The sequence below is a fragment of the Pantherophis guttatus genome, chromosome 6 (assembly GCF_059756535.1).
Source record: "Pantherophis guttatus breed Tessera chromosome 6, ASM5975653v1, whole genome shotgun sequence".
NCBI lineage: Eukaryota > Metazoa > Chordata > Lepidosauria > Squamata > Colubridae > Pantherophis > Pantherophis guttatus.
The window spans coordinates 26,106,370-26,130,926 of record NC_142068.1 but is presented as its reverse complement, the minus strand read 5'-3'; the positions used below and the strand labels follow the sequence as shown (position 1 = coordinate 26,130,926).

General features: G+C 35.8%; 1 protein-coding gene across 5 annotated transcripts in view; it reads left to right on the top strand.

Moving 5' to 3' along the window:
- MME (membrane metalloendopeptidase) overlaps positions 1-24,557 on the top strand; it is a 71,327-nt gene that overhangs the window by 7,635 nt on the left and 39,135 nt on the right. For 4 of the 5 annotated variants that reach the window (XM_034439169.3, XM_034439170.3, XM_034439171.3 and 1 more), the window contains exons 2-8: positions 7,302-7,471; positions 11,245-11,280; positions 19,415-19,576; positions 20,662-20,742; positions 22,321-22,416; positions 22,520-22,638; positions 23,826-23,891. In XM_034439169.3, coding sequence (XP_034295060.1) covers positions 7,312-7,471; positions 11,245-11,280; positions 19,415-19,576; positions 20,662-20,742; positions 22,321-22,416; positions 22,520-22,638; positions 23,826-23,891 — 720 coding nt within the window. In that variant the 5' untranslated portion in view covers positions 7,302-7,311. Of the gene's footprint in view, positions 1-7,040; positions 7,141-7,301; positions 7,472-11,244; positions 11,281-19,414; positions 19,577-20,661; positions 20,743-22,320; positions 22,417-22,519; positions 22,639-23,825; positions 23,892-24,557 lie in introns of those variants that run through there. The other variant, XM_034439172.2, reaches the window with a different exon arrangement.

Here is a 24,557-nt window from a genome sequence, read left to right as displayed (position 1 = left end):
TAAAAGCACTACAAAAAATATTTTGTCTCATGTTTCAAATCCTCTTTTGTAAACACCCTCAATATTTTATTATATACAATCTAATCAATCAAAAGTAGATATAAATCTACTTTTTGGATTTATATTCATTCCTTTGCAATGTATTCCCCAAACACTCCATCATTCTCATTGATTCTTAAACATCCAGTTGGCCCAATCTCTTTTTCGATATCACTAATTTCATTCCCATCTATGTATTCATTCATTCAAAGGATATCTCTCAATCATTTTTATTCAGAGTACCATACATATTTTCCAAATCAGTTGTTTACAATAATAACTCATCATTATAATACTCATCACTATGTTACAAATTCATAATATGTACATAACAACTACTACCAGCCTTTGAATTTCTATTTTCATAAATTCCCACAACAACACAAATGTTACACATTCATACTTTCTGAACATATATTTTAGCTTTTCATGCACAATTAACCCTACATTTCCACTTTAATGCATTCATATTTATTAACTCCACTTCACAAAACCAGACCTCATTCAGATCTATTATATCTTTTTCCCCTTCTCTTAGTTTTATTGCTAAAAAAATTTACCCATTTTAATTTCATTCATTCATTCATTCATTCATTTTTTTTATAATGTAGTCCTTTTATGTTATAGTCTTCTATGTCATCAGATTATTGATAAATGTTGACCTGCACTGTCCATCATGGCTTTGGTCAGTTGAAACTTTTATGTAGCACTTTTTAGTAATATGGAGAGGATGTAGAATATATATACCACATGTTGTATTCCTTGTTATTAGTAAGAAAAGTATTGGTTACTTTAAGCACATTTTGGCCAACATGCCACAAGGGCAAAAAAATCCCTAATGTTACCCCAAGCATATTTGTAAAATATACACATGCTAGGATTTCTAATTTAAATATTACCTTGCTAATCAGTCTAAATGATATTAATTCAGTCACTTTCTAAACTTAAGACAGAGTGAAAACATTCCAATGCTAATACAACCTGGGTCTGAATTAAAAGGTCTTAACCACTAGTCAAGAAAATATCACTAGTCAAGGAAACACAATACTTAATGCAGTAGAGAAAAAATAATTATTCATTTGTTCCCAGTTCTCATTCAGTTAAGTGAAACAGAATTTATTGTTAAAATTTCCTTCATGATCCTGTCCAGAAGAATAAAACAAGTGTTACATTTACACTTGTCTTGCACTTACATAGTTTAGAGATGGGTCAGGAATGAATGAGAATGACCCTGCTTTTATTGCACTGTCAAATGTGGTCTCAGAGCTGAAAGAAATCTCTGAATGGCAATAACAAGATTTTTAGTTTTCAGTAAAAATGTAGAAAAGAGAAATTTTAAAAAGGAATTTGGGGAAAATAACTACATAATTAGTTTCTTTGTGAATTAAAAGAGGATTTTTCCCCCCTCAGTCTCATTCATCCTTACAGTACTATGCATAATTTTATATATTATCTATGTCATGTGTTTATTCACTTCTTTCCTGATCTAAAATGTCCTAAATATTTTAATCTTCTTTAATAGAAGGTTTGCTTCAATGTCTCCATAATTTTGCAGCGTAATCTCTGGACCAGTTTTAGCTGTATAATATCTTTTTAAAGTCCGATAACTTACACTTCTAAAAGTATTCCAGATGTGATTACATTATGACACCAGTATTTTATTTTCAGTTATTCCCAATATTTAGATTTACATTTATTTAAAGTATTTGTAAGCTGCATCTTAAACCCCCTGGAACTGAAAAAAAGCAAAATTTGACACTACCTGAACTCAATTAACATAATAACAAAACAATAAATAAGATTGCAAGCTAAAAAGATTCAAGCTAACCATTTCACATCCCTGCTGAGATCAAACTGAATTACAGACTCATTTTCAGATATATATGCAATGAGGGAGGAAAGTGTATGATTTACTCCTTTCAGAACATTCCAGGTATGTCAAGAAATTTCAAACTGTACAACATTTGAAATGTGAGTGTTGGAATGTTGAGTTTTGGATTCCCATTTTCCCCATATGAAATCAATCATCTCTCATTTGCCATGTTTTGATCACACATAGGTGTATATATAAGATGGAATATTCTACTGATTGTGAATCTGATGGAAAATTAGCCAACATGATTACAGTATTACAGTTTACAGATTACAGTTATTTTTATTGCATAGGAGAAACGATTCTTAAGCCTTTAAACATTTGTGTTTTGTCTGCATGAGCAACCACAGAATTGAGCTCTGTAAAGATTCAATAGCAGCGGGTTCATCTAATAAGTACACTTTGTTAGAGCACAACAGCCATGAAGAAACACTTCTCTGACTATATTTTGCATTTTTTTTTTAATTTGATTTATATGCCGCCCTTCTCCGAAGACTCAGGGCGGCTTACAATGTAAGCAATAGCCTTCATCCTTTTGTATATTTATACAAAGTCAGCTTATTGCCCCCACAACTAGGTCCTCATTTTACCTACCTTAGAAAGGATGGAAGGCTGAGTCAACCTTGAGCCTTGGCGAGATTCGAACCCTGCAGTAATTGCAGGCAGCTGGTCTTAATAACCAGCTTAATAACAGGGTGCCTTAAACCCCTGTACTACCAAGGCTCTTGGTAGTATGCAAATAAAGCTCCAAAGTATAATAGCATGAACTATAAATTCATATGTAGATTGCACATTTTTGCCTTTGGAGATCTGCTTGCAAAGCTCTACAATCTGCATGGCCTCATGATTTCTTTCCAGGCTTGTCAGTGGCAGTTCAAATCCTTAAGAAGAGATGTGAAATTACAAAATACTGCAATCAGAAATTTTCTTTGAAGAAAATGAAAGATTACCATCAATTTTTCACAATCAGTAGCTGAAATCTGTCTGTGATGTTCACCATTACTTTTTAGTCCTTGCTTTTGGGAGAGCAGTGCCCAGGTTGTACAGTATCTACCACACAAAGGCTGGTCAAATAACAAGAATCCTACGAAGTTTTGATAGTAGGACAGGTAATCCTAAAGTCTCCCACTATAGTCCCAAATCAAGGTTGCAGTCTGAAACTTTAATTGCTATGTCACCCATCTCTGATAGGTTTCATGCTATCTTGATTGGTTTTATTCCAAATTTCAAGAAAACATTATGGGAAGGGAAGAATATAAATTTTAAGGAGCCATAAGGTGGGAAAACTGCAACATACCACCAATCTTATTTTGTGTCATAGAATAGATCATCTAGGTCAGTAATGGCAAACCTTTTGGGCTCAGTGTATCTAAATGTGAGAAAATGCCTAACTTTACTCAGTTGGTATGTCCCTTTCCCCCCAAACAAAGGAGAAATAATTATCTATCTCCCCACCCGCCAGCCATGTTAACCACCCTAAACAGCAGCACTTGGCAGCAGGGCTAAGGCTAGGCCTAAAGTAGAGGCCCAGGCCTTGTCTTCAGTCTTAGTGCTACTGCTGCCAATGAAAAAGGTTATTATGTATTGTATATAGTGTATAGTTGTCAGTTGAAGTTCTCGTTCTGGTCCTCTATTGGAGCGGGAAAATAATCTCTCCTAATTGGTTGTTTGGCTGAGCAGTTTCATATAAAAGGAGCTATGTCAGCCAGGGTGGAGATTGCCTCACAGGCAGTATTGAATAAAGAACTGTTAGAAATCACTCTGGCCTCGCCTCCATTCTTCACCCAGAACTTAACAAAGGTCATCTTGCACTATTCCCCAAGGTGCACAAACCTTGGAGACCAGTGTGGTTGCTGCCGTGGCCCAGTGTTCCCCATGATCTGCCCAAACTGCTTATCTTCAGATCCTCTTTCTGAAGAGACCCCTTTTTGACAGACCCCTGCAGCCTACCTGAGGTTGCTCAAAGTTGCATGAGGTCTTCGTTCTTCAAGCAGCTTTGGAGATAATGCTTTCCTGCAGCCTCTAAAAATCATGGAAAAGCATGCCCCAGTCTTGCATGAATTTTGGAGGTTCCAGAGCAGAGCAGAGCAGAGCCAATTCTTGTGCTGCCTCAATATGTCCATACTGCATGAGAATGGGATATGCTTTTGAGAATAGCTGTTGTTGGGATTTGGTGAATCCTGGCATGTCCACCTAAATTATCATGATGTGTCACTTTTGAGACACATATCATAGATTTGCCATCACTATCCTAAAACTATCTTTCCTTAGCCATTTTCAACACAGGTCTTTATTTACTTTTGACTAACTCTGTTTTGGGGGGAGTGTTGTAAAAACATATGAATAGCCCTGATGGATAATACCAAGGCTCACATTAGCCTTGAGTGCTCATTCAAATGCTTCTGGATAACTTCCAAGGAGAAAGTGGAGAAATATCCCTTTTCTACAGCTATGACACTGCAAATGATATTTGGAAGGCTGTTTCTCCAACCTGGAGAAAATTTTAATTCTTCAAAATAGCCTTGACAGACATGTCCTTTATGAATTTATCCAATCCTCTTTTAATGCCATTCAAGTTGATGGCCACCATCATGTCACCTGGTAATAAATTTGACAGGTTAATTCTGCACTTTATTTTTTAAAAATGCTTTTTGTTCTCTGTTCCAAATCTTCTTCTAGTGAGTTTCATTAGATGTCTCTTATCCCTAGTATTCTGAATCAGAGGGAAAACCTCTCCATATTATTTTCTCTGTCATATACAGTATAGTTCAGAGGTGGGTTTCAGCAGGTTCTGACCAGTTCTGGAGAACCGGCAGCGGAAATTTTGAGTAGCTCGGAGAACCAGTAGTAAAAATTCTGACTTGCCCCACCCCCATCTATTATCTGCCTCCCAAGTCCCAGCTGATCAGGAGGAAATGGGGATTTCGCATCCTTCCCCTGGATTGGGGAGGGAATGGAGATTTTATAGTATCCTTCCCCTGCCATGCCCACCAAGCCACACCCACAGAACCAGTAGTAAGAAATTTTGAAACCCACCACTGGTATAGTTCTATACACTTTGATAGTGTCATACGTGGTTCTATATACTTTGATAATGTCTCTGCCCCAGCCCGTCACTTTTGTTCCAAACTAAAGAGTTTCAAAAATTCTGGCTTTTACTTGCAAGGATGATGCTTGGGGCCTCAATAATTTTGTTTGCACTCTTCTGTGCTTTGTCCAGCAATGTTATATCCTTTTTTTTTCTTCAAATAGGATGTCCAGAAAAATAACCAGAATTTCACTTAGGCTATGCCATAGGTAGATATAAAGGCACTTCAAGGTTGGCTGTCAAATTTTCCATCCCTTTCTTAGCATGGATTCTTCTTGTTCTCAGCTGCCACAAATGAAATCAACATCTTCACTGAGCTGTACAGTTTCAAATCTATATCTTATACCCAAGGGAGTTCCTTTTTTTGTCTCTCGGATATTAAAATAAAGTCTCCTTCAAATTGAGCTCAACTCCTAGCAAGTTCAGTAATGTCTCTATGGTATTTTCTTGGCAGCAACATGGAAATAGGATACCACTGCATTCTTTCAGGATTTTTTTGTTCATTTGTTTTACTTTCATTTAACCTACAGCTCCGATATTCCTTTGAGGTCTCCCATCCAAATATTAACCAGACCTCTTCCTGGTTAACTCTCAAGTCCAGAGCAGGCTTCCCATTTGCCTTAACCCTAGCCCTAACCTACTGAGATGGTTGTATACTAGTGGAGTAATAAATTAAGAACTTTTTGAAATACTATATTATTGTTAAAGGAAATATAAAATAAAAAAAGAACCAGTGGCACAGAGATATAGTTGTCAATGGTTCTCATGTTTACAATTAGAAAGATTCAAGATTTAAAGCCACCCACCTTGATGTAACATGGGCAGCCTATAAATTTTATAAATAAATACATACATAAATACATACATACATCAATAAATACATCAATAAATACATAAAACAAAATAATTCATAGTGTTGAACATTGTAAGACTGAGTTTGAAACAGAATTGTGTACAAATGATAAATATGTAATTGCTAAAATGTTTAAACTTATTGAAATGCAAAATTTGGGCTAAAATTTATCCCATTTTAAATATAATATAAAGCTGGAACAATGAGAAAAATGTGGCTGAAAAGAAATGTACACTATGTTGTAATCTTAAAGAGTACTTTTATTAAGTATTGTACCAGAGTACTTATATGTTATATGTTACCAGAGAAATTGTCTAGAATATATAAAGTGACATCAAATTTATGCTGGAAATATAAACAAGAAGGAGCATTTTATCAAGTTTGGTGGATGTGTAAAAAAGCTAGAAGATTCTGGGTCCAAATATATATACCAATTCACAGATTCTTAAAAATTAATATATAATTGAAACAAAATGTTTCTTTTGGTATGGATGGAGAAACAGCTGGAAAAAAGTCATGGAACTTTTTTTAATACATGAAAAGTTCAGGAAGATCATTGTATACGTAAAGATTCAGGACTAGGAAAGGTTGGTGAAGATGATGGCTAAAATGTATTTGATCAGAGAAAAAACATTATCTACATTTATTGCTGACTGAAAATCTATTATAGATTTTTCACATGAAACAGGAAAAAATGAATTAATAATAGATGGTTTTGATTATTAGATTATGTAGTAACCATAGAGTAAAAGATACATGTATAAATTTATAATTATACTTATAATTATCTGCTTTGTAGATCAATATGTAATTTGTAACTTTTTAAACTTTACTTGTAACTTTACAATTCTTTGTAACTTTGTTCTTTCTTTTCTATTTCCCCTTTCTTTCTTTCTTTCACTTTTCGCTTTCTCTTTTATTTCTTTTTCTTTTCTTTTTATTACGTTACATTAGTTTGTATCACTGTCAAGTTTACCTTTTAAAAAATCTTTAATAAAGGTTACATATAAAAAGTCAATTAAAAGCTCTTGTATTAATTGCTAGAAGGATTTGAACATTGCTGAGAGGCAAAATGAAACACTTTTGTTCATTGGCAAAGGATCAAAGATTGAAAGGTTAAGTTAATTTTTATTCAAACAGAGCTGAATTTCACTCACTTGTGAACTCTTGTACCACTAGACTACAATAAAACAGATATGTGGGCAATAAAAGCAAGCTGACATTTATTTTTAGTCCCTTTTTAGCCTTACTCTCTATTTGTGTAAGAGCACCATTATTCTGTGGGTTGTAAGTAGCAAAAAATACCTCGACTTACTATGTTGACTGGTTCTTTAAAAAAAAACCACTATTTTCTCTTCCTCATTGGAAAAAAAGTGACTAAGAGGAACTAAAGATTTCCATTGTTCTACTGTTTCAGTCATTGGGTTCTGTCTTCTTTTTCTTGCCAGACTCTAGGTTATGGCTAAGTCAGAAAGTCAGATGGATATAACTGAAATGAACTCCCCAAAACCAAAGAGAAAACTGCGCTGGAGTCCACTGGAAATTGGACTTGCTGCTGTAGTGCTGCTTCTTGCTATAGTGGCCATCACCATGATCATTCTGTATGCAACATATGATGGTAAGTAGGAGCCCCTCCCTAAACTTAAAATGTCGGTAACAAAAATTGAAAACATTATATTATAAGTGAGAAGAGAAAATGTCAGTGAATATAATTTACTAGAAACAGATTTGATTACAATACTCTAGGCAGAGCAATTTGATTAGAATGATTGAGCTGTAGAATTGTTGAAATTTTAGCTACTAAACTAGAAAACAGTCCATATTATGTTGTGATGTAGTATGATTTAATGGCTAAAGGGTAGGACTAGAACCAAGAACACTCAAGATCAAGTCCAGCCATAGGTATAGAAACTTACTGAATGACTTTGGAATGATAATTCTTTCTTAGCCCAACCTACATCAAAAGCTTGCTGTTGTGTGAGTAAATGAAAATAAATCTTCTGAAGATATATTTGAATTCTTGGAGAAAAACAGGGGATAAATTTAACAATTATAATATATAAAATAAGAGTCTCCTTTTAATATTTGTATCTTAAAATCTATTTTGACATTTTTAATACTAAAACTTGATAGATCTGTATTTGAATCAGATTTCTCAAAGGCAACTAGGTAGGATTCCATCGTCAACTAGACAGTCAATGTAACATTGTGAATATAGTTATATAGTGAATATGTCACACTCAAATTCCCATGTTGGGCTAGTCATTCTGTATCAAACCAAAGACACAAGACTGCTGTTGTGGTAATAAAATGGAGACACCCCCCATGAAATCTGCAGAAAAAAGGGAGGGATGGATAATAAATATAACTATTGCATTGGGCCTTCAGGACTGACAATTATACTATAATTATATTTTAAAGTATATTTGCCAACATTACACTAATATTCTCCTCCCCTGCCTTTTCTGAGTGTTAAAAATATAAAGGAATCCTCCAACTAATCTATATTGCTTGACACTGGAAAATGGTAATTAGAGGTGAATTGGCACTTTTTAAAAATATTTGAGTTTTATTTACTAACAGATAGATTGAACAGAGTAGCAACATGAAGGTTAAATATGCATTTCAAAACTCTGTATCTGAATCTGACACTTCTCTGACTGTATCTCTGTATTTGACACCTAGAAAAAGGCAGATCTCTTTCAGAACTTATTCTCTTTCTTTTGTCTCCTATCCATTTCTCACCTAACATTAATCTCTCAAGGAATGCCTATTGTTTCATATTGGTTTTGTCCCTTCCCTCTGGGTGGTAGAGAGAATAAACCTGAATTATCTGTATTTCTGGGGCCACTTCCTAGTCTTTGGGTTAATTTCCTGTAATCTTGTAATAGAAGATGTGATAGGTAATTTTATCACTGACTAGTAAGGAGTATTTGCTGCAATTATTTTATATTCAGATTCAATACAATAGAATTCTTTATTGGCCAAATGTGATTGGACACACAAGGAATTTGTCTTTGGTGCATATGCGCTCAGTGTACATAAAGAAAAAATAAAATATATTTTTCAAGAATCATAAGATACAATTTGTGATAGTGATAGGATACTAATAAGCAATCAAATCATACTAAGAAACAATAAAAACAATATAAGTTGTAAAGATACAAGCAACATGGATATAGCCATAAGTGGCAAGAGATAGGTAGTAGTAAGGATGAGAAGAACTACAGTCTTAGTAGTTAATTTGACAGTGTTGTGGGAATTAGTTGTTTAGCAGAGTGATAGCATTCAAGAAAAAACTGTCCTTTTGTCTTGTGGTTGTTCTAGTGTGCAGAGCCCTATAGCTTCATTTTGAGGGTAGAAGTTGAAACAATTTATGTCCAGGATGCGAGGGGTCTGTAGCTATTTTCACAGACCTCTTTTTGACTCGTGTAGTATACAGGTCCTCAATGGAAGGCAGATTGGTAGCAATTATTTTTTCTGCAATTCTAATTATCTGGTGAAATCTGGGTCTGTCTTGTTTGGTTGCAGAGCCAAACCAGACAGTTATAGAGGTGCAGGTGACAGACTCAATAATTCCTCTGTAGAAATATATCAGCAGCTCCTTGGGCAGTTTGAGCTTTCTGAGTTGGCACAGAAAGAACATTCTTTGTTATGCTTTTTTGATGATGTTTTTATGATGATAGACTCTACTGTTGATACTGTGTTGTCTAGTATTGTAAGAGATGGTAGTATAGGAGGGTTTCTCCAAAAATCTACCACCATTTCTAAAGTTTTGAGTGTATTTAGTTCAAGATTGTCCTGATTGCACCACAAGGCTAGTTGTTCTGAAGAAATAATACAAGATCATTTCTTCAGAAAAAAATCCCTTAGCCATTAAAAAAATTAACACATACATGCTTAACACACTTAATTCAAATTCTGTTAGTCATTTCCTTTTCACTGTGACAAAAATATTTCCTTTCTGCAGCTTCAAAAACTGTTTAGAAGACATATATCATATCTATTTTAGCATCTTAATTCTTTCTTCTTTCTATCCTTTGGCAAAAATTAGATTATCCTTAGGTCCAAATAATGTAGTATTTTTCATAATTTGGTGAAGTTTAAGAATGTGCATTACATTAAAGTGTGGGTAGCAGAAAAGAGATTGAGTCTTACTTTTTTTTTTTATAATAGTTACATTATAGAAAGGATGTTCACCTAAGAAATTTTCAGTTCCTTTTTCACATAAATTGCATCTGCTACCATAACTCAGAGATCAAATATTTCTTCCTTGTCATCTGAAAACACACACATGGAAACAAATATCAGCAATTCCAATTTCTTGTCAGATCTTATCACTTACTTGTCCTTAAATTAAGCCTATCTATGTGGGCAGAAAAAAATCCAGATGACCATTAGAGGTCAGAAAGACATCAACAAGCTTCTACCAAGTGGCCAACTGGATTGTTTTCAGCCCAGATTTGGCAGCTGCATCCTAAGTATCCCAAAGCTCTTTCTGTAGATGGGTAGTTGAGATTTTAGTTCTCTAAACAGACCTAAAAACATCAGTAAATATATGGTTAGCCACACACTTCCACCCACACTCCAAACAAGTCTATTCTGGGTGTCTTTTTTGTCTCAGAGGGGTGTAATCATCCATATTTGAATTAATCTGTCTTGCTGCATGAGGACCTCAATCCAAAAGTGTTAAAAATTTCCAACCACAATGACTCTCAGTGAGCAGTAGTAAGAAGAATGAAAGAAATCGTCTTACTTGGCTTTTCCAAAAACAGTATTAGCATCATTAAAAAAAGGGAGCCCTGAAATCACTGGAAAAGTATTGCTTCCTCAGGAGAAATGCCATTGATTTAAAACATTTGTACACCACTTCTCATTAAAAGTTGGAAAAATTGTCCATCTTACTTTCTGAGCTCAAATCTGATGGACAATCAAAAGGAGGTTTGTTTTCAACTGTCAATAATTGTTTTGCCCTCAAACCAATCTCAAACTTTATTCCATACACATTTTTAGTTTTTCATCTAGCATGTTTCCTTGCCAAGTCAGGCACAGACATGATGAAAAAAATATGGTAAGTCTTTTCCCTCTCAAACAATACTTTGTCTTTTCCTTTGCATTCATGCATACTGAGAACTTCACTTTTTCCTGTCCTAATTTCAGTATACTTATTTTATATTGATGAAGCTTCTATTTTAATTCTTTGCTGTCAGAATAGTGACCTAGTACTAGGACAAATCCAAATGTCTTGAAGAAGCAGATGTCTGCATTATATAAATAGGCACATTTAGTTTATATCTATTAGGGATGAGTTTCAAAAGTTTAAGTACAATGACGTTAATGCACTATGAAAAAAAAATAACATCCTTATCCATCCTTTTTGTTTTTTTCCAGATGGTATTTGTAAAACTTCGGACTGTATAAAATCAGGTAAGATAGATAGAATGTCTCCATTTCTTTTACTATATTAATAAGGAGTTTCTGAAAATAATGTGTCCCAGAGACATGAGCACAAGCCAGTGTTTTGTGTTGTGTCTCTTGAATTGTGTTTTACACTTCCACTCTGCATGACAATCTGCTTTTGAAAGTCAGAGATATAACAATACAATACCACAGTGGAAACTGTAGAAAGTAACTGCAGGTAAGCAAACTCAAGAAAGATATATTTATCACAAATCTAGGATTGTGAAGTTCTATTCCTTTGATTAAAAGCAAACACAATCATGGACTCACTTGCAGCTGTACAACATCAGGCTAGAGCACTCCTAAAGTTAACAGACAAATACAGAGCCTTGTGATGAGATATTAATAGATTTCCCTCAAACAGTCTTGGTCATCCTATGAAATATCTCTATAAAATGCCTAAGGTTAAGGGAAGTGGACCTAATGATTCAAAATGTGGTGTTTTGTTTGATAATGACAATATATATAAGATGGTATGCTGATTTAATGGCGTAGGCATAGACTCACCCATGCTGGTTCTAATATATAGAATCAATCTTTGAATCTCTGGATGTCAAGGTTTTCCTTGTCTTGAAATGACAACCAATCATTTCACAGGGAAGGGGAAGAAGGCTTGTAGTTTTGCTCTGCTTATATGATTAGCTTATTAAAATACCTCTTAAAGTACAGTAACTATGCTGATCATTGTGCTAATCTTAATCGCATATAGTCATGCAAATAATGTTGGAACCAAATAGGTAAAATGGCTGAACTGAAAGGGGGCAGTGTTCATTAAAGCTTTGAAAGGCCCAGAACAATATCCATGTTTTTAACCGTATGTCAGAGGTCCTACAAAAGGGACATATTTACCCTTATACAGGCATAATAGAAATGCATTCCTGGTGCAAAATTAATTAGGCTAATGCTCACTTTCTTGCTATGCTGCAAAAGGATGAGCAAAAACAGTTGACAATCCTATTGCAGTGTGGTATGACAAACTAAGAAACATGTTTTTAGTTGTTTTGAAAACCGGGGGCTTTTCTTCCCAACCACTTTAGATTTAGAAAGCAATATATTTAGTTTTGTGCATTCTCAGTGGTGTATACAAGACTGATTCAGGAGCATCCACGGGGAGCGGGGAATGAAAAAGGTAAGTTGGCAGCTACAAATTATCGTGTATAAAAAAGGGACAGGGCTTCAATTGCCTGCAGATGCCCCTGGTCTAATCAATTACATCGTGCCAAGATGTCAAGTGGCACATGATTATCAGGGATAAGTTCTGAAAGAGAAAGAAAATAATGTCAAATCATAACCAGATGATAAAGGTTACAATCACCTAGTGGAAAAAAGCAGATTAGCGCAAAGGTCAAAAAATTCCGTTGTATAGCTGACCCAAATGAAGTCTTTTGTCCTCTCACCTGTCTAACATGAAGAACAGTTTTAAATTTGCATTAATGACTTTAGCTCTGTGAACAGAGAGTAAACTGGTTTCTTTTCTGTGTTACATTTTCTGCCCTGACAATAGTGGTGGAATTCAAATTTTTTTACTACCAGTTCTGTGGGCGTGACTTGGTGGGCGTGGTGTGGCTTGGTGGGTGTGGCTTGGTGGGTGTGGTAGGGGAAGGATACTGCAAAATCTCCATTCCCAACCCACTCCAGGGGAAGGATACTGCAAAATCTCCATTCCCATCCCACACTGGGGCCAGCCAGAGGTGGTATTCTCCAGAACCTGTCAGAACCTGCTGAATAGTGCCCCTGCCTGACAAGCATGGCAAGGGGATGGAGTAGGTGTGGAGATGGGAAGACATCAGGACACAGCACATTAACTTTTGAAATATTTAAAAAAATATATGGTCAGAATTCTTGAAAAGGGGCAGAAATTAACAAGAGGAAAAATTATAAGACTAGTGGTTTGTTGTTATTTATCATAATGGTTGAGTTCATGTACTGCATTGAACCAGGACAATTAAAGACTTAGTTATCTATATGACAATGTTTGAAACTTTGTTGGTGTTAATTAGGGAAGGGGGAGAAAATTGTGACACAGAATACAAACTAGCCAAGTTGGTTAGTTTAAGATTCAATGTATCATGTGACCTAGAATGTGAGTTAATTAAACAACACTGATTAGCACTAGTGTGAATGCAGTCAAGTTCATGATACTAATTTTTCCTTTAAAATCTCGTTGCACGTTTTATAGTGTTCTGGATTGTACAGAATTCTGATTTGTGGGAACAGAGATAACATGAAGGTGAAACTTTATCTAAACAGCATAATTGACTCCTGCAGTGTCTGGCATGCTATTTATTAGAATATGTTCACTCATCAAGATTAATGTTTAATAATTAATATTTGCTTTTCAAGGTTTCTAGTTAATAAAATATTTTTACTATCCAAGACCAATTAACCTAGAACAGAATGTTAAGCGTACTTAATCAAAATACTTTTTAAGTTGCTGAATCATCTTCCTGAGGCACATTAAGGAAACTGCACTTTCCTATATTGAAAAAAGTGCTGAGCCATCACTTATTGGATGTTTTAAACTAGTTAACAATTTGCAGAGGTATAATCTTATGTTTATATATTTATTTATTTTTATCCCACCTTTATTGTTTTTATAAATAATTCAAGACAGCGAACATACCTAAATTTCCTTCCTCCTCCTATTTTTCCTAGTGAGGTGGGTTGGGGTGAGAAAGAGAGACTGGTGAAAAGTCACCTAGACACCCAGTCAATTTTCATGCCTAAAGCAGAACTAGCTTTCATTCTAGCGTGGCTCTTTAACCACTCTTGATAGATATATAACAGATTTGTGTCAGATTCCATTTTCTGGGAATTCATGTAATTGAAAGGTTATTTTTACATGAATTAGGTGTTAAATATCTCCAAGAAATAAATACTGTGCTGAAAAAATGAATCTTGATAACTGACTGTGATAATGATATCAGGTATTTGTGATCCTCTTTTGTATTTTGGGGGATTCAAATTGATTTTAAAAAATAGTTTAGTTTGCAAATATAGTCATTAAAACAAACCACAGATGTGAGTGAGGGCATTTCTGAGTAAGAATATACAGTATCTGCACTTTCTGCTTGGCCAGTTGTCATTATGGGTCCCCCAACTTTCCTTGGAACAGATGTCATCCTCCCTTACTCACCGCCTGTTGCAAATGAAACCACAAAGTCTTTGTTGGTTTCGATTAAAAAAAAAACACAACTCTTTTCTCACCAGAGCTGTCTTAAACCCTTCAGAGCAGATGTTCCTCAGAAGTTCTTTGTTCTGATCTTCTGGTAATCTCAGCTCCAACTGACTGCAGTATTTGTCCTCTTGCCACCCTTCAGGGGCTGGTCACTGTGCTATGTAGACAGTCTCCAATGGTGAAATTCAAATTTTTTTACTACCAGTTCTGTGGGCGTGGCTTGGTGGACATGGTGTGGCTTGGTGGGCATGGCAGGGGAAGGATACTGCAAAATCTCCATTCCTACCCCACTCTAGGGAGAAAATACTGCAAAATGCACATTCTTTCCCCACTCTGGGGCCAGCCAGAGATGGTATTTGCGGGTTCTACAAACCAGGGGTGGGTTCTAATTACCTTTATTACCGGTTTGCAGTGGAGCCACACGCGTGCGTAAGCAAAGCAAGCGCTCATGCGCTCTTCTGCACATGCGCAGAAGCATTTTGATGACATCAGGGTCGGTGGGTGGAACCTTCCGCTGGTTTTACTACTGGTTCTATAGAACCAGTGCGAACTGGGGGCAGCCCACCACTGCTCCAAACTACTCAAAATTTCCACTACCGGTTCTCCAGAACCTGCTGAATTTCACCCCTGACAGTCTCTACATGTTTTTATAGTCTTGCAGTTGATCAGTGATGGCAAGTTAAATCAATGAAACTCTTCTCATCCCTAGAAGCTCATGTTCCATTCAAATCTTACATCTTTCCGTGGGCATCCAGCAAGGCTTGCCTTCCCTACATGGATGATAAGGACAAGTAGTCAGGGATGTGCAATCAGATCTTGCAATGGCCATAGTCCACATAGCACCAGCCTAGACTTGTTAGTAACCCATTTCAATCCAAACTGGAATTTCTGGCCTAAGAAGCAGCAGGAAACAGCAGAAGACAGAAACATCTTAAGCTAGAGTAGAGAATTGTTCTAAGTCTGTTTCCTCCTAACAGCAGATTTATGAGATTGCATACCCATAAACAATTTGATTCAGAATTCTTGAACAATGCTCTAAGTTTGTAGAATGAAATATAAAGGAAAGGAATGGATCTCCCAAAGATTTGTGAATTTCAAGGACAACAGTGTAGTTTCAGGATCAAGGGTCATTTTGGGGAAAGGGGAATGATTTGCTATCAAATTAATGTTGATTCTTCGTGACCACATAGATTAGATTTACTACACAACAATCTATCCATAACCTCAGGTCTTCCAATAATGCATTCATTGCAACTGTAACTGAGTCTATCCCTTGCTTCTGGTGTCCTTTTCTTCCACCTTTCCCAGCATCAGAGCCTTCTCCAGAAAGCTAGGTGTTCACATAATGTGTCTCAGATAGGATAATCTGAGGCTGGTCATTTGTGCCTTGAATAAGAACTCTGGATTCAACGACCCATTTATTTATTTTCTTGGCTGTCCATAATATTCTTAAGAACCTTCTCCAACACCAACGTTTGGAAGTGGAAGAAAAAACCCTTTTCCAAAAAGAGGTGGGCAGGGATAAGACAATAATAATATTTCATTAAATTTGATTTACATTTAATTAAAATTAATAAGATTACCCTCTTAACTCATCTAATTATTTCACTCTGTCAAGTTACAACTTGATCTTGACTTTGGGAAATTTGGGTGGGGTCCTGTGATACTCAGATCTCTTTTTTGGAACTTAGAGAACCTTAATGGCATTTAGATATAAACAAAGTTTACAAATCAGTTTAGAAGAGACAGTAAATCTACCACTAATACAGCTGTTGTGGTATCATGGAAAAAGGAATTGAACTCAGATTTACTCAGTTAATCAAATCAAGCAATGAGATTTAATCATGAGGATGGTGAAGTCTGAATCCCCCCAAGTATTATAGTTTAATAATTACTGTATGCTTATAGCCAGCTGACTGCCTTGCCTTATGTAAGTCTATTAGAACTGAAAATCTTTTTTGCCAAATGCTGACACTAGCTAAAATCTGAAAAGTTTGAAGTGGGTTGCCCCACTCCTTCAGCTTGGAGAGGTTGCATAGCAGTGACATCCATGCTGTAATATACTGTACTCTATTGGGAAATCAGTGAGTAAGAGGAAATAAATAGACAGATAAGGCTGTGTCCAATCTTGTCATTGCATCATGTAGGGACTGCAGTTGCTAAATTCAAGACAACACATTTGCTTCATCGTATCATATACAACATATCATTACCCTAATTATTGTTTTCAATGAAACATGCTTTTACAAATGTGATTTAATTTTATTAAGTTAATGATTATAAAAATGGTTTTAAGCAGCAGTAGGTCTAAACAAACAAACAAAAAAAGTTACATTACTTGATGTAGTAGACTAAGACACAAAGACTTCATAGTTTAGTCTATATGTATTTTTTCTTGTTAACTCTGTGGGTGATAATTGCAATCGTAGATTTCAATGCAAAAATACAGATAACAACTACATAAAAGCAAGGAATTAAGAGTTCTTGGTATCTCATTGCTGGGATTTTTGCACCCCAAGTATAGCAGCCCTAATATTTAGTACTTTAAGTATGCACTATATCTTTAAACCCATCCCTGTCTCTATAATAATTTTCCTTCCTCCTCTTGAGCCATAGAGGACTGTATTAAATAATTGTTTTATTGATTTAATACAAATGAGAAAAGATTGCACATATGATCAAGATTCACAGACAAACAAACAGTTTGGGGAGGAGGCAGAGAATAATATGTTTTATATCACTGCCATATTTGCTTTTTCATAGCATCACCTCTCTTTAGAATTACATCTGTCATGCCCTGATAACTTCTCTGCTTTGTTAAATCTATATGTTGAAATGGCAAATTTAGGCAATATGGGGCATTCTCCAGTCATGGAGATTCCCTTCATACTTTAGAATTCTAATCTTTCAGGTCTTTGAATTGTGCTGGGTCCCCAAAATAAGTAGAAATGTCCCTTTCTTAACATAAAAAAGAATATGCACAGATATTGGGAGAGTGACCTCTAATATTGTTGGAAATATGTGCTCTAGTACTGATTTGTATATTATCAATGCAGTATAATGCTTAAACAGAATTAATATTATAGATTTTTATGGCTAGTCCAATATCCAGTTTTAATTTCAGTGCATTCCATCCAGACATTCATGCAAGCCTCATTGCATTAAAAAAATGTGATGCACTTTTAAAAATATCTCAGTGAAAGAATATAGTCCTTAGGTGTAATTTTAAAGAACACTGCCATTCAGAAAGAGGAGCCTCATCTTGACAATTGGAATCTGGAGAACAAAGTCAAAGAGCCGAGGTGTTGCAGTGGTTAGCGTGCAGTACTGAAGGCTACTTCTGCTGACTGTCGACTGCCTGCAATTTGGCAATTCGAATCTCACCAGGCTCAAGGCTGACTCAGCCTTCCATCCTTCCGAGGTGGGTAAAACGAGGACCCAGATTGTTGGTGGAAATATGCTGACTCTGTAAACTGCTTAGAGAGGGCTTTTACAGCCGTCTCTAAGTGCTATTGCTAAATAAATTAAGTTTCCATTAGGCAACACCAGGTTGCAATTCAGAAGTGTGAGTAACCTGGTATCAAATATTTACCTAATATTTTTATATTGAATTATATCATCATTTGGTTTTAGGTCAGCAAACAAATAGCCAGGGCAGATAACCAATTTCATAAAGTAACATTAAATAAAATAAAATAAAATAAAACAACAACACTGCTATGCAAAAACGAAACCAAAGATTAGAAAATAACCAAAAAATTAAAACAACACGTAAACATACAATGACAGAATAAAATGCATGGCTGAATTCACATAACATATTAAGCTGTGCTTTGTTCAAAAACCAATTCTTAACTGTCATATATGAGACTTGACTTCATTGTTTTTATCTTTCACTTGATTGCAGTAGGTGAAGTCAAATCTCATGGACAGCTATATATGACAGTTAAGAATTAGTTTTTATTTTTTGGCCCATACTGCAATCTCACACAAGTAGGTATCAGGAACGTAGTGTGCTTCAGGAAGGGGACCACTGTGGTAGCAGCTGGTGTGCTTTAATATGTCTAGCATTTATAGGGCAATCCCTGGCAAATTAAGATACAGTATAAATAGTATCTTTATAAATAAATAAATAAATAAATAAATAAATAAATAAATAAATAAACAAATATTAAAAGGCATGGAGTGGCTCAGTGGCTAAGACACTGAGCTTGTCAATCGAAAGGTTGACAATTCAGTTCTGCCAACCTAGCAGTTTGAAAGCACATAAAAAATGCAAGTAGAAAAATAGGGACCACCTTTGGTGGGAAGGGAACAGCATTCCGTGAACCTTTGGCGTTTAGTCATGCTGGCCACATGACCACGGAGACGTCTTCAGACAGCGCTGGCTCTTCGGCTTTGAAACAGAGATGAGCACCGCCCCCTAGAGTCAGGAACGACTAGCACATGTGTGCGAGGGGAACCTTTACCTTTTTATATAAAGTTAGATATAAACATGGATAAAAACATGGACATTGATTTTCATGTTCCCTCAGATGAAGGGAGTTTTGTTTCAATCAGCTCATGTTCTTGGAACAGAATCTTCCACCGAACCCAAAATATTTAACATGGTGTGAAATTCAGATGTTATTTATGGCAGTCTACAATTTTGTATTTGGATAAGTTCTATTAGTTGCAACAATACTGACACCCACCGAACTGTGCTGTTGTATAGTGGAATTCTATATATGTGTCTTCAAAAGTAATTAATATTCAGTTAATACAGCTTGGCTTAATTCAAACACTTGAGGGTTACAACTCCTATTGCAAAACTAAATATTAATGTTACCGCTTTATAATGATAAAGATCAAGGTAGATTATTTTTTAAAAAAGAAAATTACATTACCCTTAATATGACTTTCTTTATTTTTGTTTTATGACAGCTGCCCGAATAATTGAGAACATGGATACAACAGCAGAACCTTGCAATAATTTTTACCAGTATGCTTGTGGAGGATGGTTAAAAAAGCACATCATACCTGAGACAAGTTCCCGTTATAGTAATTTTGATATTTTAAGAGATGAACTAGAAGTTGTTTTGAAAGGTCAGTAGTACAAATGAGTCACTTCAAATTTTGGATCATTTTGTTTTTTGTAAGATCATACGTTTTTTTGACCAAGAGTAAATAAAAAAGATAAAGAAGATAATACAGATCCCAACAATGTGGGGCTGAAAAAGCCACAACCAAAAAGAACATCCCCAGCTAAAATCCACATCAACAGTGGGTCAAGAGTAAACATATCTGAGTGATCTTGGTCTCATTTAGTGGGACAGACTCTGCATTGCATTCTGGCTCTTGCATCATCTGACTCAAAAACTGACTCAAAAGGGATGGACAGTTGTCCTAAAAATGAGAAAGAAGATAGTTAGCTTAACAAGTTGAATATAGTGCTCAAAACCTTGATAGTCCGAACTGGTCAGTCTTACGGTTTATATTTAGATACAGACAAATAAGGACTGTAGTAGAAGTATCAGGTGTTAAATTTGATGAGAATCAGAAAAATAATTTGGGAACAGAGACCCCATAAAAACATTAACTGAAACAGCATTACATTCATCTTAGAATATTTACAGAGGGACAAAGCAAATGTCCAAAATGGAAGAGAATTTGTGGCAGAGGTAGTGCTGATTTCTAGCTATGCTGAGTTTTCACTGACCAGGTTAAAACATACAGCATCAAGTGTTCTGTTCTTGGTTTTGCTTCTTTTATTTATCTTCCTAATAGGACCTATAGGAAGAGAAATTCCACTGGTGCTTCTAAGAAAGAAGGATCAATAGATCCTTCTTCAACCTGCTTGGAAAAGCACCTTTTTAATTTACACTCTGTGGTAAAAGGCAGCTATGCTAGCAGAAACTTGCTACAATCTACAGGGGACCTTTAGTTGTGGCTCTTTCTTTCTTGAAATAAGCCTCTCTCTTCACCATGGAAATTTAGTTCATCATTCTGCCAGAAACTCTGAGTTTGGACTATAAAGTTTTGAATTCTGTTCTCATTTGTTTTTTTATAAGGCTAATATGAGTGAAATGGGTATCATTATGTGTGCTTCTGCATAACACCTGTAGAACATAACCTACATAACCTATTATGTATCACACTTGGTAATATATATATATCTTTATCATTTTCAGATGTTCTTGAGAAGACAGACAGTAAAGATATAGAAGCTGTTGCAAAAGCAAAAACACTCTATAGATCTTGTATAAATGAAAGTAAGTTGCTTGCTAAATTATCACATTTAAGAGTAATGAATATAACTTTGTTCTGATTGATTGATTGGTCACCTATCTTACCTCAAGGTAACTTTGGGCAGCTTACTAATACTACTTTTTAGTCACATTCTTGCAACTGCTATCAACTCACGAAGTTTTCCTGACCTGCTCCCAAGTTGCCATAGGCAGGTGGATGGGGAATCGCACCTCGCTGCTGCATTTAGGAATTTGCACCTCAGTTAAAACAAAACACATCCTAGCCAGGGGTGAAATCCAAAATGTTTCCCTACCGGTTCTGTGGGCGTGGCTTGGTGGGCATGGCAGGGGAAGGATACTGCAAAATCACCATTCCCTCTCCTCCTGGGGGAAGGATATTGCAAAATCTCCATTCCCACCCCACTCTGGGGCCAGCCAGAGGTGGTATTTGCCGGTTCTCTGAACTATTCAAAATTTCCGCTACCGGTTCTCCAGAACCTATTAGAACCTGCTGGATTTCACCCCTGATCCTAGCTGGCCGAAGTCAAGGCCTTCTCTATGAAGACCCACAATGGCCGGAGGGAGTGACTTCTATGAGCCTCAAAACTGCTTTGTTGGGGAATGTGACTGATGACACACCTTCAGGGCAGGGGGAAACAGGGTCAGAGGCAACCAAATGAAGTTAGAGCTGGCTTCACTTGGTCCGTGCTGATATGGCGCTCCTAATAAACAACTGGATTTTTCTTGAAGCTTTGTTTGAGGCTCCTGCTTTTATGAGGGCATTGGTCAGGATCCTGACAACTGCTTTATAGGCACCCTAATATGCTTTGCATATTTAAATTCATATGTATGAGGTTAGTATCAGTATATTGAATTCTGTACGTATTTCTTAATTAATTGTTTCATTTCTCACGAAGAATAATACAGTCAATTAATTTAAATCTACTTTTTCGATACTGTAGGAGATCATAGATCATAGATGATAGAATGTAAAAAATGGTTGTGGCATCTATAAAGGAAATGGTTAGCAAAAAATAAAAAAGAAATCTTGGAGAGATTATTTTATTCACAGTAGACATTACTGATTCTTAAATTATTGACAGTCCACTAAGGTTTGGTTTGGTTTAGTTTGATTTGGTTTGGTTTGGTTTGGCCACATAGGTGGGTTCAATACCTCTGTAAGCCATAACTAGAAACCATAATTGCTATCTTCCTATTAACCATAAGAGAGAAACAAATCATTTTATAGTTTAGGCCATAAACCATAGACCATGGGAGGGAGGGAGGGAGGGAGGGAATGGAATGACATCATGTGACATTATATTATATAAGTTGTTTCATTTCTGTGATGACATCATCATATGTATAACATTGTTGTGACTTGTGTCACTTACAAACCTATTAAATCATATTCTGTGAAGACACCAAAAGTTCAAGTTACTTCCATCTATTTGTTTGTTCTCCACCTTTTCTTGTGAGATATGATTCTGCAGAAAATGTTTGTTTGGAAATGCAGGACTATCACCATACATCATTGTGATAATTGAGTGGTTTAAGAAGTCTGTACCTGTAATTAATGGAATTCATGTTTATTTTCACAAGCCGCAATTAACAGCAAAAAAGGGAAACCACTAATTGACCTAATGACCAACATTTCAGAATGGCCTATAGCAGCAGACAACTGGGATCTGACTCATGGTAGGTGAATTCAAGTTATTTGTTCATTATAATTTTCAAATGGGAAAGGGTGGAGTTAGAACTATCTTTATCCAACACTGACTATATATTTTTACTACTTTAGGCTCCAAATGGAGTGCAGAGGAATCCATTGCAGAGTTAAATTTTCAGTTTGGAAGAAAAGTCATTATTAACATGTTTGTTGGCACTGATGATAAAAACTCCTCACAACATGTACTTCATGTAAGTTTGTTTTTCTTAGAGATGTCTAAAAATGCATTTCTTCTGGCTTGTATGGTTAGAGAAACTACGGATTTTAAATTGCCTATCCATAAAGATTTGTGTTGATTCATATAAATAATACATCATCCTGCTGTAGATTCTTCAATATAGTTCACAAGCAAGGATGAAACAGAATGGTAATGCACATGTAAATCCCTTTTCATTTCCATTAAAAATGTTTTGCTAAACATGTCATATACAGTCAGGATTCATTTCCTTTGATAATTGAATTTAAATCATCCTGACCCAAATTGCTTGATTGTATATGCTTAGGAAAAGTAATTAACTTTTCTAATTTTGAATAGAATCTGCCTGATTAACTTACCCATCGATTTTGTGATCCCCAGTTATGGAATCTCCATTAAAACTGATGTTCAATTTATTGTAACAGACTAATAATTACAATGTGTGCAGGGTTAGGAATGCAGCCAATAAAGAACAGTGGCCATTGTGAATACTTGGTAGCAGCCAAGGGATAAGCTATTTGCTATTAGTTCTATATAGATTTCTTTCCTCCCATAAAAGAGCAATTGAAATAATGCTACATCTTCTAACTGCTAATTAAACTCGGGATATCAATCTGTAGTCTGAATGATGCTGAAGTTCTACTTTTGATTGTGTCTTATGACATTTACTACTAAGAATACCGAATCCCCATTTGTCCTTTGTCATTCTTGAGCAGTAATGTCTTCTTTCTACTTCCACAGATGCTTAGAAATTGAGCATCTATTTTCTCTTATAGGAAGTATAGCAGAGTGAAACTTTTATGCCTTGATACCACCATCATATTTTCTTTTTCTTGTCAACCACCCACAGTGTTAGAAATCAGGCAGGCTATCCATTTTAGTCCTCTCCTCTCCTCTCCTCTCCTCTCCTCTCCTCTCCTCTCCTCTCCTCCCCTCCCCTCCCCTCCTCTCCTCTCCTCTCCTCCCCTCCCCTCCCCTCCTCTCCTCCCCTCCCCTCCTCCCTCCTCATTTTCTCTCCAAATTTTTAGCCTTAGATTCTCGTACTTAAAAAGTCTCACTTTAGAGGCACTTTGAAAAAAAATTACTTAGAAAAAAAGTAAATATCACTGCTTGCAATCTTTCATCTGCCCACAAATTGTTGTTCTATTTGTGGACTGATTATTTTTAAACTTGGTTTTGTAGATTGATCAACCTAGACTTGGACTTCCTTCCCGTGATTACTTTGAATGCACTGGACTGTACAAAGAGGTATATGCAAGTTTAGAAATAAGCAAAAGTTTTCCACAAAAAGTTAGACTTTCAACCAGCCTAATTGCTGACAAATTTGGCAGCCTCACTGAGTGTCTTCATTAAATGCTAATAAAATAACAACAAAGAAAATAACAGTATCCATACATATATGCAAACTATTTATAATAACAAATATATTTGCTACAGATTTTTATAGTCCAATTACATTTGAAAGATATAATGCTGTTTTACTACTCTACAAAAATTGCCCAGCATATCCCAAAACTGTTAAGTTTCTCTGTGTATTTATTTTGTACAACATGGGGCATGATGGCTCAGTGGTTAAAGACACTGAGCTTGTCAGCTTGCTCCAGCTCCTGCCCACCTAGCAATTTGAAAGCATGCAAATGCAAGTAGATCAATATGTACCACTTCGGTGGGAAGGTAGCAGCATTCTGTGTGCCATTGGTGTATAGCCATGCTGGACACATGACCACAGAAAATGTTTTTGGACAATGCTAACTCCCTTGGCCAGAGATGAGTGCTGCATTCTAGCTGGACAAAACTGGGCAGGGAAACCTTTACCTTTATCTTTATTGTGTGTAAAGGAAGAATCCATGCCACTTTCCTGTTTAACATTTTTTTTATTGAATTATAAGGTAAAATAAGATACAAAATACGAAA